This window comes from Grammomys surdaster, unplaced genomic scaffold, assembly GCF_004785775.1.
Source record: "Grammomys surdaster isolate TR1022 unplaced genomic scaffold, NIH_TR_1.0 125580, whole genome shotgun sequence".
Taxonomy (NCBI): Eukaryota; Metazoa; Chordata; class Mammalia; order Rodentia; family Muridae; genus Grammomys; species Grammomys surdaster.
In genome coordinates this window covers 2,139,835-2,160,923 of record NW_021620426.1, presented here as the reverse complement: position 1 = coordinate 2,160,923, position 21,089 = coordinate 2,139,835, and the positions used below count along the sequence as shown (strand labels likewise).

At 33.7% G+C, this 21,089-nt stretch overlaps 1 protein-coding gene across 4 annotated transcripts in view; it reads right to left on the bottom strand.

Moving 5' to 3' along the window:
* Positions 1–2,584: 2,584 nt before the first annotated feature.
* Positions 2,585–21,089, bottom strand: part of Bche (butyrylcholinesterase) — a 77,696-nt gene continuing 59,191 nt past the window's right edge. For 3 of the 4 annotated variants that reach the window (XM_028786777.1, XM_028786775.1, XM_028786776.1), the window contains 2 exons: positions 12,178–12,344; positions 2,585–3,665 (listed from right to left, as the gene is read on the bottom strand). In XM_028786777.1, the coding sequence (XP_028642610.1) occupies positions 3,541–3,665; positions 12,178–12,344 (292 nt within the window). In that variant the 3' untranslated portion in view covers positions 2,585–3,540. Of the gene's footprint in view, positions 3,666–12,177; positions 12,345–18,927; positions 19,230–21,089 lie in introns of those variants that run through there. The other variant, XM_028786779.1, reaches the window with a different exon arrangement.

Below are 21,089 nucleotides of genomic sequence, written 5' to 3'. Positions count from 1 at the left end.
GTTGAGGCTGGGGGCCTGCAGGCTGGACCTGCCTGCAGCCAAGAAGGGTGAGAGGTAGAGCTCTGTGGGGTGAGACTTGATTAGTCACTTGCTTGGTTGAATAGGCAGTCTCGGTGGCTAGAATGCAGAGAAGTCCTCCAGGCAAGAGATTAAGCCGTGGCAGCTCTGCATTAAAGACCTTCTCAGCTTTTCCCCATGATGGGCCCCAAAGACACAAAGAAGTTTGTGGATTTTTAACAGACTTTATTTTCATGATGGATGGTAATTGAATCTGAATGTACCCCCACTTAGGTCAGGGTGGACCTGACTTAAATGGGGGTGGGGGGAAGAGGAGGGTCTGGGAAAGAATATTTAATTAGCTACGCCCTCTGGCCTTTAGGTATCTCATTAATATGGAAATCTCTCAAGGTCTGAGTCCTGTAGTCACACCCTTTACCAGTGGAGGGTAACGCAAACCTCTTTTAGGGAGGTTTGTATTGCCCTATGTGACTTAAAGATGCAGATCAAATGGAGGTCTTAGTGTGTCAGGAGTCTGGAATCTGGGAGTGTGTTGAAATGTATTCCATCCCTTGCAGGATCTCCGGCCATTTCTAAGCCAATGATCTTCCAAAATCCAAGACACCCTATCACAGCCCCACATACTGGTAGGTAGTGGGCTAGAGAGTTAGAACCCTTATTAGAGTAGCTTAAGAAAACTTTTTGCCTACAAGCATTTGCACGTGTTGAGTACATATGAATGCTTGCTACAGTTGTCACAATTGGCTCTTATGTAACATAGATGAGAAATTTAAGTTTATTTATATTTTGTAACTATATGAATATATTTAATGGATATATATTTCATTTATTAAATGAATTATATGTTATATTAATTATAATGCCTAATTATGTGAATATTGTGTAATCATCATACTGCTTTTCTCATCCCCTCTTTTCTATCAGATGGAGCCACTTAATAAATTTTTTTATACTACTTCAATGGTGGAAGTTAAGATATTTTTTGTACAAATGAATATGTATACATGCATGCCATATTGCTTTTCTATAGCAATAAAATACCAAGACCAAATGAACTTATTGAAGGAAGGATTTATTTTGTGCATATGATTCCAGAGAGATAACAGTCTACAGTGAGAAGTATGGTAGCAAGCATCAAGCAGGGTGGTTTGAACAGAAAACTGAGAGTTTACATCTTCAAACACAAGTAGAAAGTGGGAAGGGCAAAAAGATACATGGTGATGCTATGTAATCTCAAAGCCTGCTCACTCCTTCCAGCAAGGCTGTACCTCTTAAACCATCCAAACAACCCTTACTGGTGATCAAGTATTCAAATATCTGAACCTGAGGGGGACATTCTCATGCAGACCACCATATTTGCTCACTTGAGAAAGTAGTCTCCCCACTCTTAGCAGAGGAAGGATCCAAGCATATCCCTTCAAGTATTGTTCACTCCATCCTTGACTAAGAGAATTGACCCTGTATTGTACACAGAATTCATAATTACCTTCCCTGAAGGATAATACAGGTGTGCCGCAGTGTCTACCAGTTGTTGCCTATAGATCTTTAAGGAATTTTAAAGCAAGAAGGACCCTGGACGTGAGATACACTACACTTTTCTTAAAGACCAGTTCTTCCTCAGTTAGGATCATGTTAACATACTAAAGAGTTTTATTTTTAGCCTTTCTCCTTTCCTTTCCTGGAAGAACATATGGCATTTTACTAGAATAAATAGACAGTGAAGAATATAAACAATCAGATTTGCTTGGCCTGTTGTGTACTAGTGTTTAATTGACATTGATTCCAGGAAATATGTAAAGGTAAGCGCTTGTGAGGGATAGAAGAAATACAAAATGAGTAGTAAGTAAATATAGTTACTGTTGCAGATATTACTATAATTGATATGAATGATTCTGTCTTATTATGTTAAAACATGTATACATATACTTTGTTCTCCTTTGTGTAAGAGAGTTGGATTTAAGTAATTTGTAGATTAATTAAATTACTCATTGATTACCTTTTCAGAGTAAAGGGATAACAAATAATGCTTCACATTCAGTGTATTTAGACAAAGGCCATTTCACCCTACACACTCCCTTTTCAAACAAGTTTGTAATGAGAACAGGTGCTGTTGAGTACCATACATACAAGCATGATATAGAATTTCACTAACGCTCGATTTTCTTGTCTTTCTTCATCAATGTGCAGATTGTCTTATTTATTAGTCATCGAGCTAATTGTGTCACAGCTAAAATTATATTAATAATCATTCAAGAAATTATGATTGACATGAATTTAAATACATTACTTTTAAAATTATCCTCATCATTATAACTTCATTATACAATTTTTGAAAATGAAAAGTCAATATAAGAAGGTTCTTTTTTTTAAGAAAAATGAAACTTGTTACTTCAGTTCTTATAAACCAAAATTTGAACATTAAACCACTAACATAAACATTTTCCAGTACATAAATAAATGGTCAAAATAATGTTCTTATCTACCTCAACTGTTAACACTTATTTTTATAAAACCTAATGCATACTTTTTTGACATATTTTGAGAATGAACCACAAATTCACCTAAATTGATAGTTCAGTAGCTTTATTTATTGCTACAGCAATTGCTCCTCAAGTACTAACCCTAAGGAAGACTGATATGTGGAGTTTGCATTTACAGACTCTTTCTGTGAATAATTTAAACCAAACTTTTGTTTCAGCTGTGAATATGTTAAAGATGGGATCTCTGAGAGTTCCCAGACAATGGTTTCTGCCTTCTATCCTATAGCACAGTGTGGAGGCAGAGGATTCTATTCTAGAATTCCTGTGCATATTAGAACCACATATTTTCTTTGGCTGTTGAATTATGGATGTGATATGATTCATGTGACAAACCATGCTCATGAAATGATGCCTGAAGCATGATTTCTCTCTCAGGACAGCCAGTTGGCATGATTTTTAACAGTACCTGAAATTCCTTGCTTTTGTTGTTAGTCATATTTTGTTTCAGTATAATTGCTCACAGATACTCTGGCTCTTACTTTCATATTCTCTCTTGTCTCTACATATATGAATAGCCAACTTTTTGTTTTACTATTTGTTTGTTTTACTATTTGATACTGATACTAGACTTATGAATTAATTGTAGGCAACTGTAATATAAACTATAACATCCGTTGTTTCAAAATCCAATTCAGATCTTAACAATAGTTTTATATAGTTAGCTCTGAAAATACAGGATTGAATAAAAGCAGATGATGTAGCTTTTAAGTAAAAGCTCTAATGTTATTCAGAAAAGTAATATCAAAGCAGCATGTAATTAATTGTCAAAGTATACATTGCAAAAAATTAATTAAAAAACAACATCTAATAACTCAGTTCAGGATATGAGGTAAAATACTAAGTGAAAGATGTAAGGAATCAGTATTCTCAGTTGGCATTTCTTCTCTGTTGTGTAATAGTATTCTTGGTATATATGGAGAGAGGTACTTGTATTTTTGCCTTCATCTACAGGAAAATGAATATTCTATAAAGGGTATATCTATTAATTAGCCAGACAACTGTCTTTCTTGCTAGTGTAATCATTAAATTGATTTTCCCAGTCCATCATGTAATTGCTCCAGCGATGGAATCCTGCCTTCCACTCTTGTTCTGTTTCATCAATGTCTCCTGTAAAACATGGAATACATTGCATTAATTTAAAGTTTAATCTCTGTTTACATTACCTGAAAAATAATACTAATTATAGATGCCATTTTCTGCAAGTATACTTCACAGCAATGTTTTAGTTTTCACTTTGCATTATCAGCTTGTCTTATTACTGGCAAAGTTCTTTTATGTAGTATATTAAACAATACAGCTAAAATGTGTATAAAATAAAAATAATGTGAAAGTACAAACTGAATCATGTCAATTTACATTATATATCCTTTCATTACTTTCCCAGAAGACATGTAGATATTACTTCTATTTTATTTAACTCTTTAGAACATTACAAAAACTTCTTGCTTCATGATAGAAAATGCACAGTGGAGTATTATCTTCAGTCAACATACTTAACATGTGTGAATATATGCCAATATATAAAGAGAGATTTGTAATTATCATACCACACAGATTTTACATTCATTAAAATACATTTCATTCCATGTGATGCTCGGTTGCTTATGCTGTCATGTGAAGGCAGTTTAATAATTCCTTCATAAAACAGAAAAGTGATGACTGAGGAAATAATGGCCTTCAAGTAGCTTGTGAATTGCAAGTATTTTCATGTGATGATTACATTACTAATCATTATTTTTCATGTATAAATGTATTTGTTTGAAAAAGAGAAATTTTATAAAACAGAAAGGCTAAGAGAATAAAATGCAAACATTTAGAAAATCACAAAAAGAAAGTAGAGCTTTGGCATTGGATTTACAGAAATATGTTGATTATATTATTTAAAATTGAAGTAATATTTTTCTTAATCAGAAGAAGATATTTATGGTAATCTTTTAGTTATTTTTAGAGAGAATTCTAATGTATTGAAGGAATTGTGAATTGTAACATAATGACTTCATTTCCTTCTTTACAGTGACAAAACTGTATGGTTTATACTTTCTGATATGAAAAATCCCCATAATATGTCACTGCATGATTACCTTTATGAAGAGGCTATATCTGCTAAGGAAGCTTTCTCAGAGTTTTTGGAAAGAGTATTTGTAACACTCCCTCTACTTATGTGCTATAATGATCACTAAATAGAATTATATGTATGAAAATCAATTTATTTTTTGAGATATAAAGAACAATGAAAGACAGTACTTATCCATTGTCTTAAGTTTGTCACTTTCATTAATATATGTAAAATAAACACAGAAAAGTCAAAACCTACAGAAATATAAGATATAAATTTAAAAATTAGAGATATTAATAAAAATCTATGGAAGTAATATGTGGGAAGAACTATGTCAGTTAGTTAAAATAAGAAAAAAACAACAAACAAAGCAACCTTTCTATCCATAAAATTAAGTGTTCATGATTTTTACCAAGAAAAAAATACACTGAAATAAAATTTTTTAAATTATACATCATATAATTAGGAAAACTCTATTTCAGAAGTTTACTCATTGTACTATTTCTTAAATAAAAATTTCCAATAAGAGGCAAATTTAACATTAAATATTTCCATGCTACATAGAAGGATACTTGGAATACTTTTAAAAATAATTATTATAGATTAAATATAAAGTACAAATAAATATAATGAATATAACAATGCTAGCATATTCTTGATAGGGACTGGAGAGCCAAAAGCAGCACTGCCTCAGGAATGTCCTGAATGTCTGGATGAGTTTCATGATGCAAAGCAGGAGAACCATGGATGCAGTGAAAACCAATACATCCAGGCATCAACAACCAGGACCAGTAGACCCGCACTTGAAATTACTAAGCAGGTGTGCTTAAGATAAAATTTAAATTCCTTAGCATGGTGCACAGGACACTTTGTCAGGGTCCCTGGTTATCAGGCTCCTCTCCCAACCATGCCTTCCTAGTAAGATTCAGTTCAGATGTCTTCCCTTAAAAGCTTTTCTGATTCTGGACCATGCCTCTGCCAACTCATTATGAGTTAGTAGGTGTCATTCTTCACGGACAGTGCAGTTCTGTCATGTGGGGCTTCACAGATTGTGCAGTTCTGTCCAAGGGCTCCAGAACAGAGTATACATACACTCTGTACATAGTTCCCATATTAATTGAAGAAAATGAAAAGAAATAAAATTATATTTTTATACAATATTTGGTTATATTACCCCAAATTGTACAAGAATTTGCTAGATGCAAACTATTATGGAGTAACAATCTACATGAACCCATTATAAACATTTAGGTGTTTAGTAATTATTTTATTTTTCCAACTTTCAGTATTTTGTAGTATTTTGTAGATAAGTGATGATACGATTTTTTAAATTTTTGTGTGACTTGCATTAGCTAATGTTTTCAAATCTAATTTTTTGAAAAGTATTTTTACTAGATTTTAAAATTATAATATAATTGCACAATTTCTCCATTTCTTTCATCCCTCCAGTGGTTCCCAAATGCCTTTCCTTGCCTGTTTTCAAATTCATGGCCTCTTTATTCATTAATTTTTATATACATATATTTATATCCTTCTTGCTGCCACCTACCTACCCAACAAAGAAAACATCCTACACTGACTTTAGCAAGAGTATTGTGTGATAGTCTGAAAAGAATGTTATACTGATATTAGTCATACCAATATATGATCTAACAATGTATTAATACCTTCAAATAGATAAAAATAATTTTAAATTGAACATAAAAGAAAGCTTTTTCAACTTTTGAAAAGTGTCAATGACTACAAATGTATGAATAAAATTAAATTCAGTGAAGTTAAAATTGTTCTTTACCATATGATAAATAATGAACAATGCAGTTTTATTTTCTAGACAATAGTTGTTTAATTTTAAAGTGCCAAATGCACAGGAAACATGAATATTTATAATAAAATTTGCATAGATCAATTAAACTTAAGTCATATTTTGACCTAAGTATTTCCTGAGAAAAGAAAAATTGTCTATAAATAAACTAGCAATCCCCATCTGGATTTCTACGGCACATTAATTGGACATAAATATAATGTGATTTTGCATATATACATATGAAAAAGTTTAATTGTTTATGCATGTTAGTACATGACCTATTAATTTGATATCTAGTACTAAAAAAGATTTTTTATTTTTAATATTTAAAAATTATGTGCATTGTGTGTAGGACTTTATTGGGGAAGGGTTTATCCAGGTGAGTGGAACGAACAGAGATGACAGAAGATATCCAATTTCCTGGAGCTGGAATTTTACTGGCAGCTCTAAGCTGCCTAACATGGGTGCTAGAAACTACATAGGGTCCTCTGCAAAAGCAGCATATACTCTTATCGGCTAGGCTCTCTCTCCAGCCCATAAATTTAATTTTTATCTAATTTGTTCCTATGAGTGATTTAGCCACTTTTAAATTGCTTCAAACTGCACAATGTTACTAGATATAAAGCAGGAACAGTTTGCTTTATTTGCATGTGTTTGGTGGGTTGTGGATAGAGTGGAGACTATAAATGAAAAATTTTGTTTGTTTATTTGATGAGTCACTGGAATAAAAATGGAAGAGAGAAGTGGCTAGGCTGGGAGGCTCTATTTAAATCCATTTCTGTTATCATTGTTTCTTCTCACATTTGTGTCTCATCTGCAAACAAAAGATTCTCTTTTCTATGAAAGTGATTACACTTCTTTGTCTTTAAAACAAAAAGAGTGAGAAAACTTCAAGCAAAATTGAAATTCTTTTGTTAAGGCTAAGGAACGGGGACGTTTTCAGTCCCTTGAGCAATGGTAAACTGAATACAATTGAAACTTACATCTCATATTTCTGAGGATAAAACTCAAGGCTCTGGGCACCAGGACTTTTGTGAGGATTTTGTTAATGAATGATACTTCATTATTCTGTCCGTATACATACAGGAATTAGGAAGTTATCTCAGTTTTGCTTTTTAAAAATTATTATTTCATTTTATTTTAATGAAAATTCTCTCTGATCTTACAGATGAATGCCTCACTCTCTTGATGTCTTCATTTCTAAAAAGGACCCATCTCCTTCTTTTTTTTTTTTTTGGTTTTCTTTTTTTTTTTATAATTTATTTTTTCTCAAATCGTAATTCATTCACACAGGGCTTATAAACACAGAAAGGCAGGATGTGGGGAAGGGAATGACACTGGAGTGTGGGTGTTCAGGGGGAATACAGATATCATCAGAACCGGGTATAGGCTGGGTGAAGGTTCAGGGGACAAGTCACTGTGACTCTGCCTATGACTCGCTTGTCCTTATCTAAGTTGATATTGTCTGCCAAGGCTACCTATTTACAAGGTCTATGACTACTCAGGCTTGTAAATTTCCACAAAAGCTGCCTGTTGACATTAGCGTATAGCTATCTGTTTCAGTGTTTTTCCACTGAGACCCAAGATTTGGTGTTAGTATACATGTATGACAGGCCTATTGCTGACTTTAGGCCTATGGCTGATTTTAGGCCTTCAGTGGGTAAGCAGGGCTGCCCCTGACATCTCCTCCCTTCTCTAAGTATAGAAGGGCTGTGGCAATTCTAAACTTGCGAAGGCGGGGATAGAGGCCTGACCTCCAGTATTTGAAGGGGACCTTGTAATGGCTCCAGTCCCCCTGTTGTTGTCCAGTGAGGCATGAGGGCCATACCCGTCCTGATGTCTTTTTCCTGGAGAGGGGATACTTTTGACATAGGACCCATCTTCTAATCCTTTCTACCTCAGAGTTTGGATTTCAATATGAGTTCAGTATAAAACTATTCAATTCACAGGAAGCAATGAAAAATATCTCAAATTTCTCATGAAAACAGAGGAAGAATCAAGTTGACAGACAATAAGTTTTGCTATTCTTGATTTAAAAATCACCAAAACCATTAGCTGAACAGAGAGGTTCACTGAAAAGCCCCAATTCCCATCACTGCTTCACTTTCTTAAGCTCAACCTAAATTAAAGATAGCATCAAAAATCAATAATTCTTTATGTAATAGGTCAAAGACATATTAATTTTCCTGTCATAATTTTGGTGTTGAATGAGATGCCAGAGAGAGTCACATTATAATGGGATTGGGAATTGTAAAGGCCCCATGTACTATGACAGGAAGATAAACAGTTAATTTGAGTTAATCTAAAGTTAACTTTTATCTCCTTATTTTTTTAATGATGATAAATCCATATACTATAATGAAACATTTTTCTCCACATGATTTTCCATGGTTTCATCTTTTAGTTTAGTCTTGCTAACTAATTGGAGCTAATGGTAAACGATTCCAAGTTAAAGGATGTCTGAGTTGTTCGGTAATTTTATTTTTCATTTTCCTACATATGTGCATTATATTTTCTGTACAACCAGTATATCTCTCCTGCTTGCTCTGGGAATCCCCTATGTCCATCTTCCACGATTGATACTGTACTTACATAAGTTTGGGGGATCAAAATCCCAGTCCTCATCTTTGTTAGCCAACACTGTACACACTGAGTCTTCTCCCCACACCCTAAGAGCACTGAAATTTAATTGTGGTCGTCTTTAGATTAGGCAAGAAACACTGCTCCACAGTTTTTCAAGGAGTTGAGAAGACATTGTGTCTAATGTGCTTCCTTGTGAGATAAGTCAAAGCTAATACATTTTTCCTTATAGTCTATCCTTTCTTTTTAATGAGAGATTATTGCTATCATTGATGAACATGAATAATTTCTGTCTCTTTGTAAAAATAAATATGAGGTACTATACTGAAATATTTTTACTGCAAATATGAACCTGAACATATGACACGAACACTGAGCATTTTACTTCTTTGAGGTACATGTAATAATGGCCAGATGTGGACTGAAGTATAGCCTAGAAGTGAAGTGCTGGAATTCATGTGTTTAAACAAGTCTTAAGAATCATAACTTTGGGAACACTTATTGCTTAAATGTAAACTAGGGCTGAAGTGGTGTTTATAAAGCTTATTGCTTTTCTATGTGAAGTGAAATAAGCATTTCTGGTTTCAATAAAAGCAATTTGATTTTTTTGTTTGTTTGTTTGTAGAGCTACCTTTGGAAAAAAATTAAACTGTGACCATAGCCTTTTATCATGTGAAACACTAATGGTAAGACTAGTTAAAGTTTTAAATCTTAAAATATATAAGGTATGGCCTGAATATATATTCTTATAAATGTAATCTCCGTAAAGTTATTTGCTTTAAAACTCAAAGCATATAACTTCAAACTTGGTTAAACATAAGAAATTTAAATGAATACATTGTTTTAAAACCCATATAATTTATTTGCCTTAAACTTTAATACATGTGTGTGCACACGGATAGGTGCATAGTTATTGTTGAGTAGAAGCAGGTAAGAGTTTGATGTGGGGATGCCTTCCTTAATGCCTCTATAACTTCCCACCATATGAATGTGTATACATATATACACATGTGATATAAAGTCACTCGCTGAATTTGGAGCTTGTTATTTCAAATAGGCTGGCTGACCAGAGAAACCCCCATACCAAATCTACTTGTCTCTGTCCCAGTTGCCCACCATTGGGTTGGGTGCTTCCACATTCAGCTTTAAAAAAGTCAGTGTGGAGAATTTAAACCCAGGTCTCCATGCTTATGGAGTAAGTATTTTGTCCACTTAGTCATCTACCTAGAGTCATTAAAATATATTTAGTTTGAAGACATTGGGAGGGATATTCAGAATCCACTAGATATTTAAATAAAAAATAATGTCCAAGATGCACTAAGTTTGAGCCGAAGTAAATTGGGACATTTTATAAATTTTGCTCTAGTTATAAAGATGTGTGTTGCTTTCACAAGCAGCTGCAGTTGAACGAAAGAAAAGTTTTGGTGACAGAAAAGTGTTTTGCACATGGAGGTTTTGCATACAGCTTTTAAAACTGCTGGTATTTCAATCATGGCACATCAAAAAGTAAATTATTTCAGATTCCCTGTTTGAACAATAACTCTGCTGCCTTGCAATAAGCACATCATTTATATTCATCTCCTCACTCACTCATTAATTTTTCTTCAACGTAGAACTGAACACTCTTATTTAAGCAGATTTCACATAGAGACTAGAATATGTGGTTTGTGGTATGTTCAATGGTATCTGTTTTGGTTTCTTGGCAGATTGAGTTACCTCATTGTTACTGATAGCCAGGAAACACAAGGACAGCACTGTTGCTCTGCCAAGGGACACAGAGACCCATCTCTGGATATATATTATGTCACAGAACATTTAGTCATACTCACAGCACAGATATATCATTAACCTCTTTCAAACAGATGGAGATAGAATTGCAAGTTTGGGAATCAATGTCTGATATTCAAAGGACATATTAAACAACATGACTCATCTCTGATGAGCTTAGTTTTTTTTTTTTTAAATTAACCACAAAATCTCTGAAGAACAAACCAAAAATTGTACATTAATGTTTGATGTCTAACACATTCTTTGACAATGAGAATTGAAGAAATAGCCTGCCAGCTAATGGCTTGTTGAAATCAGTCACTTTTTATTAATTAAAATAATCCTGTATTTTAATATAAACAAAACACATTTAAATTTAGGGCAAATACCAATGATTGTTAAAGTAACATTAAAATAACATTCCATAAATATTTAAGTTTGATCATAAATACAAATTACTTCTCACCAAAGACAATATATTTAAACAGCCAAATAAAACTGAATAATTAACAATTAAAAATGACAATGTTACCTTCACTGTTTCATTAATAAGTGTTCTGTAAGATACACATAAAATGGCTAAATTAAAATGAGTTAAAAACCAAATATTCTTAATCAAATGAGTATAAACTCAAGAAAATATTAAACCTACCAATCATAAAGAATTAGTGTACACTGTAGAACTATTTACATTCACTTTGACATGTAGTAATAATAAAGTATAATTTCTGAAAATAATATTTTATGTTAGGGTAAAACTATATCTAGCTAATAATGAATCTTAGAGATGCTAAATAATTTTTTTAAGATTGAAATTAGAAATTATAGCTATAAAATTAAGGCAATAATTATTTCATGTTTAATAATAACTATATTTGAGAGAGAATACATTGCATATTCTTTCTGTATGTGTACAAGTGTTTATATAAGCATATACCCTATTTGTTGATATAAGCTCCCTCATTGAACCTGGAGCTCACCGATCATACTGGACTGATTAGCTGCCATCATCCCCAAGGTGTCTTTCTCCCTCGGCCTCCTAGGAGGTATGTGCTTGCCATAAGCTCAGTGGTGCTTGGAACAAAGCTCAAGTTCACATGTTTGCACAGCAAGCATCTTACCTGATGAGTTATCCATCTAACCAATCCCAATATATTTCTTTTATTTTTGAAAATATTTTCCATACAGTATATCCTGACCAAAGTTTTATCTCCCTCATCTCTCAGATCCTCCCCATGTCTTTGTTCATCCAAATCCACAACTTTCTTTTTCTCTTTAGCAAAGTATCACTTAAATCATTTGGCATTTGGCTGATGATCAAGTAAAGACTATCCCAAGTTTGAACAATCTATATTTCCATAATGTTACACAAGGCAAAACCTACTAAAAAAGAAAATGGAAAAAGAACATACCTGTCATTTCCAAGACTTTTGGAAAAAATAGTCTCCAGAATTGGCATTGGGGAGCACGGAGTTTAGAGTATATTTTTGACTTCTCTGTGTTCAAAGTTAGGTATTTTTGTTCAGTACTTGTGAAGACAGGCCACATTGTGCTATTGCCCTGGATCCCATTGGGATGTCTAAGTAATTAAACAGAAACATTATAGCTTTTATTAAATCATTGTTGGATAAAAATGTTGTCTTCTGAACCTGCTAATAAATTTCAAACAATCAGAAAAATAGTGGCTCCATTTAGAGGATAGCAAGAATAAATGAAATGATATTCAGGATGTCTAGATTAAATAAACGTTTTTAATATATTAAGCTACCATGTTAAAGGAAATTATAGGAAGTGAAATTCAGTGCATCTATTTTGGTGTAATAAGGGAAATATTTTAATTTTTAGAAATTATGTCTTGATTTACATTTAAGCATATTCTAAAAGGCAATGCTACTTTTACCCCATTATCTTTCTGTATCTCAGACTTAAACTTTTTCCAGTTCAGTTTTAATAGTTAATATGAACATCACTGATTCAATTTTTATGGCCCCTATTGCATTCTTCTAATTCTCATTAATAAACTATGGATATGTATTAAGCATCTCCTTATTATACTTTGATCTCAGGCTTCTAGGAAAGTGACATGCCTCATTTTAAAATGCTCTTATTAATCTTTTGTTTTACTCTTTAAAAATTCTTTATTAGAGCCAACAAAATGTTTCAGTAGGTAAAAGCACTTGCCCTCAAGTCAGATAACCATATATATATATATATATATATATATATATATATGCAATAAAATATATTTAAATATATATATTTCCATCAAAATTTCAATAATTTGCACTTGAATTCAGATTAAATTGAAGAACATAACATAAATATATTTCTTAGTATTTTCAAGTATATAAACCATTCAGTATGAATTAGAATCATTCTCTTTTATATCCATCCTTATTTCCTTAAAAAGAGTGAGATCAACTGTGGAAATAAAAAATCATCAATGCAACCCATGCTGAAACTAGGTCTAATGGAGACAGGAATGTCACATTTGAAAAGAGACCACCCAAGAAATGGGATGTTTGGTAAAATAAGGAAAGGATATTAGGAACAGAACCAGAAAGATATTTGAGAAAGACAGAGAGGAAACAGAGATAGTATAAATGTCCAATGAATTTGTTACTTACTCCAAATAATAACAAGCAATGTCTTCAAGGATAAGAGCCAAGAATCTAGTTTACATTTAGGATATTAGTGTTGTCACATTTGTATCTGACAGTGGTATTTCACTTGCATATGTTTACTGTACTTCAAGGGAGTTGAGGCCTCATTTGTAGTGTCTTATGTAGAGTACTATGCAAGCTTGTGATGCAAGTATTGGTATTTCTTTAATGAAGAAAAGTTTGAAGTGATAGAAATAAAAAATTCTTTCTGCTCTTTCAGTTTTTTCCCTTATGCAAAATTACAAAGAAAAATTCTACTTGAACTTTATATAAGCTTCATATGAAAAACTCCATCATTCATATAGCATTTATATATTGTTACTAGAAAGAAATTTGCAATCAGAGTTAGGAAATATAAAACTTTGAGATAGAGAGGAAACTCTGAAATGAAAAAAGTTTGGAAGAAAAACTAATGTTCATCCAAAACCATTATCTAGAGGCAGATTTCACCAAGAACTTGTGTTGAATAAGCCCCATAAATTCACATTTCATCACTGGTGCAGGAATAGTCAAGCATAAATTTAGGAGCTTTCTGCAACAAATAGCTTCCTGATGAACTAGTTGATTTTATGTAGGAATTGGATGGTTGAGTAAGGATTATTAATATCCAGAGCTATTTAAGCTAAACCAATATCAACCTAGAACAGAAGCTTCCAGCTTTAGGGTATTATTTGAAGGAGGTCAAGAGGAAAACGTAGTCTGATCACAGATGGCACGCTGCCTGGGAGAATCACGGAGTTCTTCACCTTCCTTTAAAAGCTGTAGAAACCAACAGGTCCAGCTGTTGGAGGCTGGCTGTTAAATAAAGAGAACCACTGGTGTGGTTCAAAATGGCAATTTTGATGCTGCTATACTACCCACTTTCATTCTAATTTCTCTCTAATTAACTTATGGAAATGTTTTAAATGCACACTCATTTCTGGCTTCTGCAATTGGGACCTGAGACAGAGCTGACTTTTTCTTGAGTTTAAGAGCAGAACAGTAATGGCACCTTCAGTGAGCACTTAGCAAGATTTGTCCTTTGAAATGACTTATAATATCCCATGTTGTAACTTTGCAGCAATAAATTTCCACTGCTTGTAGATGCAGATATGGGTTTCAAAAACATGACTGAAGCAGCTATTCAAGTGACAGAACAATTTACTCTCTAATTTAAACAAATCTCCCAAGAATTGGAACTTAAAAAGAGATAGAATTGTCTTCCTGACTGTGTCAATTAAAAACTTGTGAAAGCAGTATATTTCCCAGACACATGATTCTGAAACAGGATGTAATTCAGATCTCACTTATAAGACATATTTGAAAATCTTGAGTTTGTTATTTCTGTAAAACATTTTCTGCGTTTGTAACAAAAAAGAAGACTTGAAAGTGATTATAACATTAAATGTTTCAAGAAACAGTAAGTGAGCCTTTATTTTTATTGTTAGATATTTTTCACTTTAAGACATACAAAATGTTCAAATGCTTTATTATTTTTTCCCTTATGTAAATGTGAAAGATTACTAAGCACAGCCAGACTAACCAACCAAAGCTATTATTCTTTCTGTCTATGATACAAAACTGTTCCTTACATCTTACAAATATCTGGGCAGACATTTAATCATTTCATTTATGGAATAGATTAAGAAAATCATAAGTGTTATTGTAGGGTATCCTGGTAAGAAATGGTGAGCATTTAGTTTTATCTTTCAGTTTTCTTGCAAAGCACAATCCTACCCTTGCTTATTTTAACAGAAGAATTAAGATAAATTATGGGTCAGGGAAACGGATCTGTCAGTAAAGTGCTACAAACAAACAAACAAAAAAACCAAAAAAACCTAAAAAACAAAAAAAACAATAACAACAACAACAACAACAAACAAGCTTCATTTGGATCCATGTTCTCCATGTAAAATCTAGTTGTGGCAGCTCTTCTGTACTTCCAATACTGAGGTAGGAGACAGATCCCTAGTGTTTGCAGTCTGGAGACTCTAGATGAATTAATAAACTTCAGGTTCAGTGAGAAATCAGGTCTCAAACTAATGTGGTATGTGACTACTGAAAAAACTTAATTCACGTGTGTGAATGCATGCATGCACACACACACACACACACACACAGACGAGCACACACACACAAACACACACACACAGAGCACGTACACAATTAAAACACACAAAGAATACAGAGAACTAATTCATAACACATTTACAATCATGTTAGATAGTTAATTTTAAAGTGAAATATTTGGCATATGCTTTAAAATTCAGTCAATAAGGGGGGACTTCTTGCCCCTAGACTAAGCAGAGAGGGACCACCCAGAACCCCATCTGTCAGGCGATCTGAATTCTTGCTTAGGCTGTGAGGCTAAGCACTGCAAGGGAATATAAATAAGAGATAAAAATATCTATCTGGGTTCCCTGAGGGACAAGCCTGACTGCATAGGGCTTGATGTCAAAAGTATCCCCTCTACAGGAAAAAGACATCGGGATGGGTATGCCCCTCATGCCTCACTGGATAACAACAGGGGGACTGGAGCCATTACAAGGTCCCCTTCAAATACTGGAGGTCAGGCATCTATCCACACTTTCACAAGTTTAGAATTGCCACAGCCCTTCTATACTTAGAGAAGGGAGGAGATGTCAGGGGCAGCCCTGCTTACCCACTGAAGGCCTAAAATCAGCCATAGGCCTAAAGTCAGCAATAGGCCTGTCATACATGTATACTAACACCAAGTCTTGGGTCTCAGTGGAAAAACATTGAAACAGATGGCTATAAGCTAATGTCAACAGGCAGCTTTTGTGGAAATTTACCAGCCTGAGTAGTCATAGACCTTGTAAATAGGTAGCCTTGGCAGACAATACCAACTTAGATAAGGACAAGCGAGTCATAGGCAGAGTCACAGTGACTTGTCCCCTGAACCTTCACCCAGTCTATACCCGGTTCTGATGATATCTGTATTCCCCCTGAACACCCAAACTCCAGTGTCGTTCCCTTCCCCACATCCTGCCTTTCTGTGTTTATAAGCCCTGTGTGAATGAATTACGATTTGAGAAAAAATAAATTATAAAAAAAATAATGGTCAATAATTATAAATTGAAGAACCACCTGAAATAGTCAGATTTTGGTTAAAATATTGGAAAACAGAAATATGCTAAATACTCTATTAAATATTCAAATATTGACAAGTTTTTGTTTCAAAAAACATAAATAAGTAAATTTCTATGTTAAGAAATGGAGGGTGTATTAGAGAGTTTGAGTCCATTCAATCATTCATCCAAATACTTCAGCAATTCTATTGATTTATTATGCCTAATATTACTTTAATCATTTGATGTTGAACATAACTATTCTATAAAATATAGACAATGAGATAAATACAATATCTTATATATTAGCTAGCAATGATATTAGATAGGCTATAAATGAAGATGTAAAAGTAGAAGGAGAATGAGTCTCAGACAGAAATGAAAATAAAGCATTATGTATTTATGCAATGTTTAAAATGACACAGAAATTTAAATGTCTTCATATTATTGAAGTATTATGTGACTCTTTGATACATGTATACTATATACATAATACACATTCCCATTTCTTCAAAAAAAACATCTTTAGTATGATGAAAATTCTCCTAGCTATTTAAAATATACAGTTGATGGCTTGCATTTGTAATTAACCATCATTCTTTGATTATCACACTACATCTAACACTCTATGCTATAATTATGTCCATGTGATAATTTTATTTAATAAGGTGACTCCAAGTAGGGTTGACAACGTTGATTATTAGAGATTTGGAATTAATTGGATCTGATACACAGGTGCCCTGCATGAGATGGACATCAATGAATGCAGTGCAACTCCTGTTAATTTGGGTCAGGTGCCAAGTTGTCCTCAGAAGATCTATATGGATACATTGCTTAGGAATTCTAAAATATTGTTATATGAATTAGTGATGGAGTTACCATCACTAAGGGATTAGATGAGGTGTAGAGAGTTATTAGAAGAAGGTTAGAAAATAAATATGTAGAGGAGTAAGAGTGAGAATTAAGCTCTCATTTTATATGGTGATACAAGAAGAAAATTGCTCAAACACTACAGATGATATGAATACCTATAAGAAAGCATTTCCAGGGTTTCAATCCATCCAGTGTAATGGTAAGGAGAAACCATGTTCAATACTCTAACACGTGTTATTGACATGTATTAAAGTATCACTCTGTGTATCTTATATATGGCCAACCACTTTGCATTAGCTTTATGTTTAAAAAAACCTAGAATGATAATTTCACTTATTTAACCATCGTTTTTTATTCATTTTATGAATTTTTGTATGATACTCTACAAGATACATAACTGAAATTCTAATATTTTTTTTTAAAAATATCAAATAGAGGCAAGGATATACATGCTTTGATCACCTGTTCAAAAGTTAATTCCACATTAAATTTGAGATCCAAAAGGAGATGGCATATGTGTAATGAATTTTAGTGAATAATCATTACTACTGACAGAACATCTACATTCAAAATGATTTGCAATATATTTAATATAGTGTTTTATGAGAAATACCAAAATTCTGAGACAGTGTTTTAATTTGGACACACACACTGTATTCAGAAGTGCACATTTTTCACTTTGCACAATAACTGTTTTTTTCAGATCATTTTTAAATCCTACCAACTCATCTACACAGGCAGGCCTTCTCTGATAATTCCATTAAAGCAGTCACCTCTACCACTTCCTATTGTTGTATTCTATGTGCTCCCCACTTCCTTCCTTTCTCAATTCTCCTTCCAATGTTACTCCTGCAGATTCTCTCCCTTTCTTCCCTCTCTGCCTCCCTCTATACTTTTTTTTTCTTGAAGTCTAAGACCCATGCAAAACGTCATTTGATTGTCTTATTTACAGAAGGAAGCTATGCCTGAATCATATTAAGGGAAGAAGAAAACCTAGGTTACTTATGAATAGCATATGAAGACATTTTATATATATTATACATATGTAAATTACTATATACTATACACTACATACTATATACAATATTATATATAATATACTTCAGTTTCATATATTAAACTGTGTCACATGTCTTCATTATTTTCCCATGACATTTTCATATTTAATTAATTAATTGATAACAGAATATGAACTGTATCTAAACTCTCACCTTTATAATGTAAATATGGAATTTGGTGCCATCAGGAGTAATGTGAGTCTAACCAAATAAAGAGAGCATGAAAAAGTAAGACATTTATTTCTTGACTAGCAGAGTTGTCAGCTAATGAAAATGTTCACACATTATTTCTGTTATTTTGACATATTTATATAATGAACAGGCAAAACAATTTTCACATATTAAACAAACCCGTGATCTGTCTTTCCTCCCATGATAAAAATAAAGACATGGCATAGATTCATTTCAGGAAGATATAGAAGCACATGGCTTGTTAAATTTCTAAAGCTCTATTGGAGTAAGATAGCTGAAGGGAAATTTTATTTGAATTTATAGCCCTGTAGGTTTTAACTTATAACCAAATGCCTCCGTTGCTTTAAGACTGCACAGTGGTAGAATACTACTATGTTGGAATTGTACAGAGTATACAACCATGAAGATTTTGAAGCCAGCATAGTATGGACAACTGGCCTATATCCTCCATTGCACCTGCTTATTCCTTTCAATTCCTTTCCACACATACAGTTACTTTTGAAGTCTTTAGTGGACTGATCCACGGATGAAGTCAGAATCCTCCTGGTCCAACTGTAATCTCAAAATCCTTGAGGTGGCAACACTGGAACTTTAGGGAGATATTTCTTGTCTAAACAACAACATGAGTGAAACAGATAATGGTAAATGACAGAATGGAGAATAAGAAACAGAAATGAAGACATAAAAAATAAGATTTCCTCAAAGTTCATATACTTGGCTTCATTTTGTATAAACAAAACTCGTTAGGCTAAATTTAGTCATTAAGTAGATTTTAAATTCATTCTAATAAAAGTTTCTTCTATTGTAATAACTTGATGAGTTTGACCAAGTTTTACTATGTATTTCATGTAATTAAGGGTTCTAAAATCTTTTCAATCCTTAAAATATATCAACAATGCCTTTTTCAATTTAGTGAATTAATTATAACATTTATTTTAATTATATACTCAGTTAAAATAAAGTTTAACACCAGTGGATCGTTTTAAGTACAGTTTATTAAAATTAACCCATGAATCAGTTGAGGCATGGTCTCTCCATTTATTCCATGACAGCATCCTCTGCTTAGGAAATTTATATTCTTAAGTTCATGACACCCACGAAGTAAATTTTAAAACATGTAGAATGGTTCAAATATGTTTTTATTTTGTACATACACATATATACAAAAGTTATTCTGTCTATATTGTCATGGCAGGTGTAGAGAACCAAGTGGTTTTTAAACAGTAAAGATTACTTGTCTCTGATCTGAAGCCTGGAACAACCTCATTCAATTCAGTTTTCAGATGAATTTATTTTTGACAATACATGACGGAGTTTGTTCTTCTCTGGCACAAGGAAATCAATTTTATTACTGAGAATTTGGATTATACTGCCTTGTAAAAATCCATGGGCTCTTAGATTCTCACATGTGAGAAAACCACATTCATTGTGTAGAAAGTAAAAAGTGCAAGTATACACTGCCATATAAATTTTTGAATATGCTTATTATCCAATTGAGTGTTAGACACATAAAGATATAAAATATATAAATGTTAATTAACATTATAATATCATATGGATATAGCATAACAATGAATAATTAAATAAGTATTAAATAAGAATTGATAGTTTTAGAGCAAATCATATTTTTTGTTTGTTTGTTTGTTTTGTTTTTTTCGAGACAGGGTTTCTCTGTATAGCTCTGGCTGTCCTGGAACTCACTCTGTAGACCAGGCTGGCCTCGAACTCAGAAATCCGCCTGCCTCTGCCTCCCAAGTGCTGGGATTAAAGGCGTGTGCCACCACTGCCCAGCAGCAAATCATATCTTATTTACTTGTGAATGCTCAGTGTCCATCATATGCCTAAGCAAAGTATCTACCTATCAAAGTCTTCTTGCAGTTAGAACTGCAAGAATCAACTGCAAAACTTAGGCTGTATTGTTAGTCAATTCAGGATCACTTTTAAAATACAAATTAATTCCTTCTGCCCCTGCCTGCTCCTCCGAGCTGGAGCAGACACAGAGTCAGTCTGCTCCTGTCCTGTCGAGAAACTGAATCCTGAGTCATCCAGGAGCCACTGTACTCAGAGCAGCTGGTAAGAACTCCATCTCACTCCCTAAACCCCAGAGATAGATCGGGGAGCCAGGGACATCCAGGGCACAGCAGCTACCCAAACCCCGCCCCTCCGGAATTCCACTTCCCTTCTGCCCCTGCCTGCTCCTCCGAGCTGGAGCAGACACAGAGTCAGTCTGCTCCTGTCCTGTGGAGAAACTGAATCCTGAGTCATCCAGGAGCCACTGCACTCAGAGCAGCTGAGATAGATCGGGGAGCCAGGGACATCCAGGGCACAGCAGCTACCCAAACCCCGCCCCTCCGGAATTCCACTTCCCTTCTGCCCCTGCCTGGTCCTCTGGGCTGGATCAGACACAGAGTTGGTCTGCTCCTGTCCTGTGGAGAAACTGAATCCTGAGTCATCCAGGAGCCACTGCACT